This window comes from Patiria miniata, unplaced genomic scaffold, assembly GCF_015706575.1.
Source record: "Patiria miniata isolate m_02_andy unplaced genomic scaffold, ASM1570657v1 HiC_scaffold_3, whole genome shotgun sequence".
Lineage (NCBI taxonomy): Eukaryota > Metazoa > Echinodermata > Asteroidea > Valvatida > Asterinidae > Patiria > Patiria miniata.
In genome coordinates, this window is record NW_024037069.1 from 6,331,740 (window position 1) to 6,343,824 (window position 12,085).

Consider the following 12,085-nt stretch of genomic DNA (forward strand, 5'->3'; position numbering starts at 1 on the left):
ACGCGCGAACGATAGAACTGCGTTAACTTCCGGTTTCAATAATCGTGCAGAAAGTGCTGGAGGTGACGTCACACTAACGAACCGTATGCAGGAGAACCTGATACAAAAAACGAGCGCCAAAATGATTCCCGCCAAAATGTTACAGTGGCGCGCCGTCGTTTCAGCGCCCACAACAAAGCGCTGTGCATACGCATCTGGCAATAATACGACATTGTGTGACTTTGTTTTTGGATCAAAATTGTTTGTAGCTCAGCTGAGAAGGGGAACTTCATCCAGGACGGTGACCAAGATCTTTTTTCACAGGTATTTTAATAGAAGACATTAGGAAGCCATTAGGAAGCGAAAACATGTCCTATAAATATAAATTTACAGGGAAAATATTGAATTGGAAGCATGTAGGGCCTAGCCCTAGGCCTAATGAGAAAACACTTGGAAATTTTCAGACCAGTCTCTAGTCATATAGGGCTTTAATATTACAGGTACTTACATGTACTTATAGGTCCTCTTCTGATGAAAGGCCTTTTGTGGCCTCTAGTATCAGATCTTCATAAAAACTAGATTTGAATTCTGTTGTGCGCAAGCCTAGTGTGGAGGTGGATACTGGGGTGTCTTTGTCATATTTAAAGGGGTGTGAAGCCCACACCTTATCCAATCTGCCCTCAAAGGACTGTGTACTAGGAGCTGAAACCACAACTTCTTGGAGGCTATTCCATATGTCAGTACATCGATGCACAAAGGAGTACTTTCTGACATCCAACCTTGTCCGGACCTTGTTTATTTTATACTGATGGCCTCTGGTCACACTAGAGCTTAGGGGGATGAAATTGGAGACTTCGTTGTCATACTTTCCGCTAAGTATTTTGTACATTTCTATCATATCTCCTCGTATGCGCCGATAGGCCAAGGTTGGTAGTTTGAGATGTTTTAGCCTTCCCTCGTATGACATGTCCTTAAGACCTGGGATAAGTTTGGTCGCTCGTCGCTGTTCATTCTCCGTTTCAATTATATGTTTCTTGTGACATGGTGCCCAGACTTGGTTGGCATACTCGAGATGCGGTCTTACCAGAGCTTTATACAACAACAGGAAACTATCCCCATCCAAATGGTCGTACGTTCTTCTAATTAAACCCATGATTGAGTTTGCTTTATTTATCTTTGTAGACATGTGACTTCCAAAGGATAGTTTATTGTCAATGATGACCCCAATGTCCTTTTCTTCATTAACTTGCTTCAGTGGGTATCTGTTCTCTCCCATGGTATATTGTTGATCTTCTACTTTGGTCTTCCCGATCCTCATACTAGTCATAGTGCTACATTTATCTGGGTTGAATTTAAGCAGTGAATCCTCTGTCCATCCCACCAGGCGGTTTATGTCATCCTGGAGTTTGTCACAATCCTCCTCGGTTATAGCCTTGACCAAGGCTATCAGCTTGTTCCCATACGAGCTTGTTCCCGCTACCGCACACAGCACGCCGCGACACAACCACGAGTTGTACTATACCGTTAGCCCCAACGACCCTTTGCTGTGCTTTGTGTGCATGTACGTACGCCCTACACACACTTCCGCAAACAGCCGTACAGTAAGTCGAGGCGGAAGATAGCCTTGACGCAACTGTGTATGCTGAATATGATAATTAGTACGTGCTATATCAAATAGTCTTCTCTCATTGGATAACGGCTGACAAACAAATGAATATTTATTAAATTGCATAATACGATCAAAGGTTTATAAACCAGACAGCCTGTGGTAACAATAATTATTGTAAAACACCCCCTTAAAATCTTAAATAACAGTAGAATAATATTCATAAAGTTACACATAGTTTGGGTCGAAAATGAAATGAAAAGGATGAAAAATTAAACCTTCAAAACACGGCAAACAGTACAAACCGCACGCCGGCAAAAACGATGTCGCCATGCACAGAGGCCATGTTGGGCCGGTCGTCCACTGTAGGCACCGGCCCGGCTGGCGCCATGCAGTAAGACATGCTGCACAGTCTTTCAGCAGCCAAAAAAAGGGCTCACACTATTGAGTATATCTACCGCTGACTTTTGGGGGAAGTACTTCTATTAGTTCTAAGCTGTCAAGGGTATATGGAAAAAAATTATCTCTCCTTCAGCAAACTTATTCCGTAAGACTGATTTTAACTTGTATGAACAACTTATAAGTTATAAGTCGTATACGACTAATATATTGACAAGGTACGACATATGTCGACAGGGTACGACTAATATATCGACAGGGTACGACATATGTCGACAGGGTATGACATATCAAACATATGACATAATGTCGACAGGTGCCGGTATGACATATATGTCGTGCGTATGTCGAGTCGACAGGGTACGATATATGTCGCATACGACAAAGTCATATATAAGTACGACTTAATAACTCATGTGTACAAAATATGAATTTTAACTCCTATGTTCGACTTGTTTGTCGATTATGTCGTATCTCCATATGTTCAAAATGATGCGTTTGACATACATTGATTGTATATGGACGTAAGTATGAACATTAATTTTATGTACGAGGACACAGGGGATACGACATCATAGTGACATGTAGAGAAACAACACTGTGTACAGATCGGTATATGCATCATCGTCTGTTTCGTGAAATGGTAACAGGACTCACTGCATTGTATGTTGCCAGGTAGGCAGGCTAGCATACTCTACTTTTGTAGGCCATTTCACGAAACAGTCGCTGATGCATCCTGATATGCACGCAGAGTTGTTTTTCTACATGTCACATAAACATCGTGTCCCCTGTGTCCACGTACATATACATATAGGCTACTGTCAGTGTTGGAGTCAAGTCCTCTAATCCGAGTACAGAGCACTCCAAGTACACTGTGACGAGTGCGAGTCTAAAGCACCGAGTACAGGTACATTAAGGTTAAATACATGGCTGAGTCCGAGTACCTAAGAAATATCTGCAAAGGATTGTTGCCATATTATTTGCAGTATATATTTTTTTTGTTTTAATTTCTTTCCAGCAGTGACGCTTTCCACCATGATCAAAGCACACAAAGCAGACCTGTGGATGGTTCTACTTCTAGGTAAATGGCATCCATTGCGTGCTTCAGTCATGCAGGCGATATGAATGTGCAAATGTATGCGCCAGTTACTCAAAATTTGAACTATATTGGCAATTTTTGAAAGGAAACAACTCTTTTTTTTTCAATGGAGCCCGGAGACATATAAAAAACAGAAAGATCATTACGACTAATGAAAATGTGCTACTTCCCGATACAACTAAAGTTCCATTTTCTATAAGTTTCAGTCAAACAGGGTCTTTTGGGGTAAAATTGCATTAATCTGTTCCGTTAATTTTACACCATCAGTAATCTTTAAATAAAATGTGACTTATTTAATAATATCTGTTGGTATATAGGTACTATTCCCCTTGTACTTGTTTCTGTAGTTGCTATTGGCGTCCAAGCAAGTCATCTCGAGGATGGAGCCATCTTCCTGGAGCGAGGCAACCCTGGCATCCTGTCCTGCCCTCTCGTCGCATCCGGACGAATCCCGCTGGATCAGATCGAAGTCATGTACTGGTACTTCCCCCAAGTACGAGATGAAGACATCTTGATCTCCTACTTCCTAGGGAACGTCGCTCCACAAAACGGCATCCCGGAGGGCGTGTATGACATCAACAGAAATTTCTCTCTGGTTGTTGAGAACGTCACTGAATCAGATGGAGGGACCTACTTCTGTAGGGTCAAACCGAAGTGGAAAGTGGTGGTTGATGGGCACGTGACTATGCGTGTCAAAGGTGAGTGGGTTGGTTTACTGAATTATGTCATCCATGAGCTGGACAAAAGCAATGGTGCAGTTTGTTAGACTCGATTATAGGTCGGGCGGAAACGGTTGTGGAATGATCGCTTATTTTTTTGTTTAGCTGACAGCTCAGTTGGGGTTTAGAAGTCCAAAGTTCAACAAATTTTCTGAAAAAGGTGGGAAAATTATGACACTCTAAAACTGTGCAAGTGCACACGTATGTGCCTGCGCTTGGCTTGGGATTTTCTTTTAATAATTTAAGTTTAGGAGCTGTGAGCTCAATATTTTGGTATTGATCTTGAGAGCAATACGAAAATATAAACCGTTTTTATTGATTGTCTCCCTTGTAAATTAGTCTATGTAACCATGGCGAATATAATATTTGAGCAGATTCGCTGATTAATTATGCAAGACAACAGCATCTTAACCTCAAGATTTTGACCAATCAGTGGGCGCTTTCTATATCAGGTCTTCGGTCATTCACCCATTGTGGCGTCTTAGACATGGATAAAAAACCTAGACACAGCAAACAAAGGCTGTTTCGCGCGCTCTGTATTATGTTATGTAATGCGCACCCGGCCATTGTTGTATTACAAAACACTGCATTCGTATTGACCAATCAAACATTTAGTCCTGATTTGGGAATGAAATGACGTCACGATTTAGTAAAGTCGACTCTGATTGGCTGAGGTGCGGAATCACATAAATCTGCATGCTTAGATATATCAAGACGTTAGAAAGGAGACTGGGCTTCATGGATATATACGGGTGATACTCAGACTTCTTGTAAATTTGCACACAAAAATCCTCCACAAGAAGTTGAAAACATTTTTATATAAAAATAAGGAAGTCTGAAAGCTTTCTTATATTTTCCAAAGGATATTTTTTCAAGGACTTAGCAACTTTCTGTCAATGAAATGAAAACTGTTGAACGTTTTCCATGAGACTGAAAATTTATGTTATAGTTGTTGGTTAATAATATTTCTACCTATTTTGATGAATCTATGTTGGTATCTATGAAGCAAGGTCATCAGTTGTCATCTTGTTAAAGATTATGGTGACACTTTAAAGTCTTGTGTCCACATTTTTGTCAATGGTATTTTTTGCTGATATTTGTGTAGTATCACCCACGGAGCTGTTTCCCGACGTGACCCAATGCACTGCACGCATTACGGAGACTGCGTGCGAGGCAGTGTTGCCATACGACATCAAGAACCCGTGGTTGATGTGCATTGTACGGGATACCAAGCCTGCCGTGGCTCTCCGATGGCTGCTGGAGTATAGTGACGGCGACACACAACTTATAAGCGACAGGTTCACCGTACAACCGAGTATGTACAGGGTTACTGAATCTCAGGGTGCCCCAGCGATTGTAACATATGAGCTGGCTGTCAATTCTTATAGCATGTGTTTGAATTGAAACATCTTTGCCAGCTATTTTCTTATTTTGTCACGGGCTTAAAGATCTCCTTTCATTTGGCTACATATGAAAGTATGATACCAAGGTTAAGGCCTGATTTCACGGAGCTGCTTAAGTTAAGGGAAAAACTTTCTCAAGATTTTCTGTACAGGTAAGACATTTTCGAAGCATAATAATAATAATAATAATAATGAGATAAGGTTTTTGGACAGTGACAAGGAAACTCTTGACCATTATGAAAACTAGCACTTTTGCTCTAACAAGCGCTGTATCTTTAGTGATTTTTTTAAATCACTGATTCAATACAAGTTTTTTCAAAAGCATTTATCAATTTATTGAGTTTTGTGGATGATGGGTATTAGAACCTGTAAACTCTTTTGTGATGGGTGTGAGGGTGCATGGGGAGATTTAGACACATATTTAAACATATCAATATTTTGAAAGTAAAAAAAAAAAAAAAAATCTGATTTAAATAAAAAAAATCTGATTTAAATCAAATAAATCCGATTGTTTTTTATTTTTAAACAAAAATTCAAAAAAATAGCCAACCCTGGTCTCGAAAAACTGTAGTCTGCTGGCTGATAACTTAAGCTATGTTAACTAGAAATAATAACAGGTTCTTATATAGCACTTTAAACTGAGATCAAAGCGTTCTACATTATTATTACCCCTGATTGTTGGTATGGCACCCCGGATGCTGGCATGTAAAAAGACTAGCACGAGCGGCGAAGCCGCGAGGGCCTTTACTATCTCGTGGAACTAATCACTTATTCATTTATTCACGTAATATAAATCAAGCAATATAAACCAATCATCTAATGGTGGTTTGCGGTTACCAGCAACAGCACGCGCACCATGGCACACTTGCTGTCTTGCGCCAGACGACGGCTGATTTACGTTAAAAATTCTGCATTTTCATTGGTCAATTCACAACGGGTAATGCATTATGCATGTCTACCAAATCGGTAGACAAATGTAAAGAAAAACATGCATAAGCGTTTTCCACGAGATGGTAAAGGCCCTCGCGGCTTTGCCGCTCATGCTAGTCTTTTTATATGTCAGCATCTGGGGTGCGTCATGTGTCCGGGTATAAAGCGCGTGGGACTTGACATAGGCTTACCGAACATGACTGCTGTCCAACGTTGCAGTCCAATAGCAGTTTCATTATAGCATACTGCATAGCATGCGAATGCTATGAATGAATGCTATCAATCCAATAGCATTCTCATATAGCATTCATTGAGGTATAGCAGTCCGATAGCAGTCCGATAGCATGTCAGGAAGCCGAATTATTTAAATGAGCTATGCGCATGCTATTAGGAATGCTTTTATATTCAACTGACTGCAGTTTTCAAATTTCCCACACTGACCGTTAATCTGTGGAATGGAAGGTCATCACTGTGTCACGTGACTTGTAGTCCATGATACGATAGGCTTGGAATGCTATTTGCAGGCTATGCTTAGCCACGGAATGCTATACTTTAAAATTATTTTACAACTGACTGCTAAATTGGAATGCTATTTGCAGTCCTCCCACTTTCACTTGCATGCTATGTGGAATGCTTTGAAGCTTGCATATGCTATTTGGAATGCTATTTTCATTCTGCATGCTATCGAGAATGCTGGACTGTTAAAGTTAGCATTCATCAAGTCATCATCATCTGTGAATGCTATGTGAATGCTATTTTGCACATGCTACTGGACTGCTATTGGACTGCTATGCACATATACGTCGGTGAAGGGCAAAAACCTAATTTTGATTTACATCATTATTGTGTCATCATCCTGACGCAAATTCCATGTCATGAATTGCTTATACATGTAGTTGTCGTTTGCCTGTCATTCGCTGCCAATGTTGATTTGGTTGTTGCTGTGTGCAAGGTACATTGGAGCATCTGGCAATACCCATATTTGTAGGTTACCCTGGTAAAACATTCTTGCTTAGCAAGTACATGTACATGTAATTGGCTTCTGATCTTAGCTAGAGAAATAATAACAGCTCTGCTCTTTACGTTGTGTTTCAGGTGAGTATTCAGTGAACACCTTCACTACCTCAGCATCAATCCCAATTATAGCGAGTAATTCGGCCCCCTACATGTACAGATGTCAAGCATACGGGGAGGCTCTGGGCGCCAGGAATGGTAGCCACGTGACGGTGACGGTGACTGTCACCACAGCTCATCATACCACGCAAACACCACGTGAGCATGGATATTTATTGCTCCCGTCTAATTCTACAAATATGTTTGGTAAAAATTCTACTGTCCCTGCTATACCCGCCTCGACTGGTAGAAACGTTTTGTAGTCCCCTACCATCCACCAACATTATCTGCTCCAAAATTTCTGCTGTAAATGACATTTTGAAAAGAATGTAGTGTCCAGACACCACTTGATTGAGTGTGTACAAAGTCTGTGAAGAGTCGAGTGCATTCAAAGTATTTCCTAACAAAATTGGAAATGTTTCTCAGTCCCAGATCCCGGTCTTTTCAACATTTTTTAAATGACTGACCTTCACTGAGGTAATATGTGATGAAAAAAGTGGTGTCGGGATGCAACATTCTTCACTTCATTTTTTTTTAACAAAAGCATTTCCTTATTATTTCCCTACATGATCGAATGATGAATCCTCTTTTTCTCGCACAAGTACAATCTTCCCCCCTTTATTTGTTTGTAATCAATTACATGTAAGTGCTTATAATGTCGATGCGATTTGAAATATTCATCAAAATAGCTGTTGTGGTACACAGCCTTTGTGTGAGATTTTGATTGTTCTATTTATCATAAATCCCCACTGCGCTGTGAATGCATTGAAGCTTTTAAGAAAGTGTTTTGTTTATACACTTTCCTATGTCAAGAGCAATATGACAGAAAGTATCAGTCAGGTGTTTTAATTAAAATATGTCTTCATAAGAGCTTTAAAGCCCCCTTTATTACATTATGACACAAAGGAAGTCATCAAATTAATGAGTACATTGACTGTATTGAGTTTTAACAAATTTCAAAACTGTATTTGTAGATTTTCCACCAGTTGCAACTAGCTCAGCTGTAACGGATAAGGAGGCTCCATATACTTCGCATAATGCAGTGATTGGGCCTACAGACACTCCAGATGGCTATCGATATGCCTTTATTGCGACTACAGTTGCCCTTTGCCTGGCCCTAGTTGTCATCGTTGGTTTGGTTATTGCTGTGTGCAAGGTAAGTTGGGGCATGTGCCCGATCACACAAAATGTTCTTTTTAAACTTGTGAACACTCTCAATTAATCAATTATTAAGTAAAAACTTTGTAGCCAATATCCATATCCTTGCACAAATGGAGTTTTAATATGTACAGAAGCAAGATATTTGCGCTATTGTCTGAGGTGTCATAAGTGTACAGCTCGGGTATCAAACTTGAATCACAAAAGTTTGTAATGACACATTTTGAGAATGGCACACCTCAGAGTATTGAAACATATGTTTAAGCAAGAAATATGGTACAAATACTGTTTAAGTGACTCTTGTGAATCAGTATTTGTGGTGCTTGGCTGGATATCAGAAGTTGGCTGGAAATTTTGCCTTTTGAAAATTTCGAAATTTTCGGCAAAAATAATCTCAGCGGCAAGTGGTTAACATGTTTACAGACTTTCTGGGAGACAACTTTATCGGGATCAGGAAAAATAAGCCGCACTGCGGACCTCTGAGAAACCAAAAGGGAAATTCATCTAGTAGGAAAATTGGTTGAGTGCTATGTTGGGAACATTGACCAATCAATGTAGGCATTATATTAATGCGGCCATCGACACGCGTGAAAGAAGTCCACAGAATACCGATTGCTGCCAACTCTGTGCAAGATTGATTTCACATCAAAAAATTTTACCAAGTTTAATATTTTCATTTGGATATCTTCATGAAGAAACAACGTAGGGAACTGCGTGGTCTTCTGTGTGGCAAAACTAGGGGGACAAAATAACCTTGAGGGGGACAGAATTAACAGGCTGGGGAGGGGGGACCACTTCTGCCAAGGTAATTCTGTTCCCTCAGACAGTTTTAGCAGGGAAGAGAATTACCGTCTACACAGGCCTCTGTGGGCAGTTTTATTTGAGATACTTTACATATTGTTTTGCTTCCAAAGTTAGCATTTTAACCTTGATGGGAATAACAATTCACATGTATATCGACTGAACTGAAAGAGGTCGATAACCCAGGATCAATGAACAGTTGAACACATTAAATGACTTTTGCTATTCTCTCTTTTTCTATTTAATAGTTACAGACGGACAGTAAGGCGGATAATAGCAATGATACGGTTGCGAACCATGCAGGAAACTTGAAGAGGTTCAGTGGAAATGAAGGTATATGATAAGTTGAAAACAGGTCACAAGCTTTAAAATGTCACTTTCGTAACTAGAAAAGACCGATTCCAGTTAATCACAATGCTCGATGGTAGGATACATAGATCGATCCCGGGACGCTATCCAAGCCTCTCTGAACAAAAGACTCGATGCAAAGTAACAGTTCACACTGCCGGGAATTGACGCATTTCAAATTTCCAACTTTCGCAAAATTTCAGAACTTTCCATCATGAAGATTGATGCGTGAACAAATTACAAGATTCTTTAAAATTTAATCACGAAGCTTTCTTTCGCAGGATCCAAGGGTGAACTTTGCGAAATGGATCTGGAGTCCGAAGTCCTGAAACCACTTCACCATTGCTGAACATTTAACATTGCTGAACATTTATTTCAACGTTGTTATGTCACTAGAGATATTAAATCGTTATGTTAACATTTAAGCATACAAAATATAATACGAAGTAATTTTACACAACACCGTTATTAACATACATAATCCACATACATAATCCACATAACAACACGGGGATAGGGTGAAGCGATCGCTTTTGTTTCCTGATCCGTTGGACACTTAAAGACTGACAATTAAGTACGAACTAAGGACAATGACAGACAAACAAACAGGAGTATCATTAAGCTATTGTTGTATGTTTACAAAGTATCAACAGACTACGAATAAAATGTAAGAAGTTGTGTTTTTAGTTTTTTGGTAAATGTAGATAGAACGGACATGATGTAAATTGATTTACAACATGAGTATTAAGCCAATTGTGCATATGAAAATTGCAATATAAATTATGAAATTTGTAGTTATACACATGTGCATTGTAAATGTTTTTGTACATTGTAATTATTTTTTTTTATTAGGCCCAAAAAAAAAAAACTTCCGGTCTCTGGTCAGACCAAAGTTCCGGAATTGAAGCGGGGACAGGGCTTTTTTTTTTTTTTTGCTTTTTTTTTTTCCCTTCAAGCTTGGATTGTACAGACAAGGTGGGGTACTATTGTGCTTTTTTGGTGTCCTCATGTACATTGGTGTCCTCCATAATTTGCCTTGGTGCTCTCGATCATTTACCTTGGTGCAATTTCCCATTCCTTGGTGCTCTTTGGGAAAACAAATTGAGGAAGTGCGGCGCTGTTGGAGCTACCGCGGAACATTTTGGAAAAAAAAAAGATTGACGCGCATGATTCAAATTGACACGCGCGCTGACCAGAGACCGACTTATTTTTTTTTTTGGCCTTATTGTTTATTTTGTTTTGTACATTGTACCTTAATAAAAAATATTTTATTTAAATTTTATTTATTTTATTTATTGTAGGGTGATTGCTATTGTAGAATGACTTATAAATTGGTTACATTGGTTAGTGGAATTTGCCTGTGATACAAAGAAGCTAAAGAATAAACATTTATACACAGCAATCGACATCTCATTGACTCACTGACTAAACATTTGTTAGGCACCAAGCAAACTTCTACATTGTTTTGTTTTTTCTTTTTTCCGCTGCGCTTGTGTGATGTTATGACACATTAAATTAAATGCACGTTGTGGTGTGGTATACGATGTGTAGTAGTATTGAGCAGTTCCCTGGTTCTACCTGTTCCCAATATGAGAATCAGAACCGCGAGTCAAATCTTCTCAAGAACTGGGTACCCGCTAAGGCTTGGTTCCAGCTCCAAAAGAATCCGTTCCAGAAGAAATTGCCCATTCTCTGTGCACAAAGCCCAGAGCCGAGAGGATTTCAATCGCGTAAACGCCCGGGACATTCACTCTGGCTAGTCGAAACAATGGCGGGGAAAACCACACTGACTTACACACGTTATATGGAGAGTCGGAGACAAACCGATCAGCTGAGCCCTTTAATTGCGGCCACGAGGCATAGAGCACTGAACCCGATACTGGCCCTGTACCATGGATAATGAATGTACTGAATGACCCCATTACTCTGGGTATGGGGCATGGCTAGACTGATGTGGACTCGTCCTTGATGATCTTCACGATGTGCATCAGAACGAACCGAGCCAAAGTGCTCAGGATTTATTGATGTTCAAGCAAGCCTGGTAGATCCGTGATTCATTCAGAGCCGGGTATTTTGTACCTGTACCCGGGCCCATCAGAGCCGGTTCCCACACTCAGCGCTGGTTCCAAGTATGCCCACAGTATAGTGGAGATTCAGTGTCACTCACATGAGTCAAGCTTGCTCAGCCCGCATGCAACGGGTCACTCATGCATGCGCGTACTGTGACATAATGCACAGTTGTGCAATGTTAATTAATGGAGCTATAAAATATTAGCTCCATGGTGCAATGGAAGACTGGGTAGTGTGCGTGTACATGTGTGCAAGGAATCATTCTATTTTACTATGTCTCATTTACTATACCATATTCATGATCTCGAGCCCAACTCTCGCTGGTCAATTCGCCATCACGTGCCAGATGTTATTTGCTGTTTACCAAGCGCGCGTGCGAGGATTCACGAACAGGGTAAATACGAATGCATAGTAGACTGTCGCACGGGTTGCAGTCTACTACACATGCGCTTTACAAAGC

At 40.2% G+C, this 12,085-nt stretch overlaps 1 protein-coding gene across 2 annotated transcripts; it reads left to right on the forward strand.

Moving 5' to 3' along the window:
• Positions 1 to 67: 67 nt before the first annotated feature.
• LOC119738162 lies at positions 68 to 10,163 on the forward strand. Of its 2 annotated transcripts, none has more exons than XM_038212910.1 (8): positions 68 to 303; positions 3,003 to 3,065; positions 3,431 to 3,781; positions 4,908 to 5,117; positions 7,231 to 7,407; positions 8,223 to 8,404; positions 9,456 to 9,540; positions 9,837 to 10,163. In XM_038212910.1, exons 2-8 carry the CDS (start codon positions 3,020 to 3,022, stop codon positions 9,902 to 9,904), a joined length of 1,119 nt encoding a protein of 372 aa, XP_038068838.1. In that variant the 5' UTR covers positions 68 to 303; positions 3,003 to 3,019; the 3' UTR covers positions 9,905 to 10,163. The 2 variants fall into 2 exon arrangements, with proteins under 2 accessions (XP_038068838.1, XP_038068839.1); XM_038212911.1 differs by having other exon boundaries at positions 3,006 to 3,065.
• The last annotated feature ends 1,922 nt before the right edge of the window (positions 10,164 to 12,085 follow it).

What these genes read in the sequence shown, in the direction of transcription:
- LOC119738162 (XM_038212910.1), top strand. Translation starts at nt 3,020, where the DNA reads ATGATCAAAGCACACAAAGCAGACCTGTGGATGGTTCTACTTCTAG. An exon ending in TGGTTATTGCTGTGTGCAAG is followed by an intron (nt 8,405 to 9,455) that starts GTAAGTTGGGGC and finishes TCTATTTAATAG; the next exon opens with TTACAGACGGACAGTAAGGC. An exon ending in GAGGTTCAGTGGAAATGAAG is followed by an intron (nt 9,541 to 9,836) that starts GTATATGATAAG and finishes TTTCTTTCGCAG; the next exon opens with GATCCAAGGGTGAACTTTGC.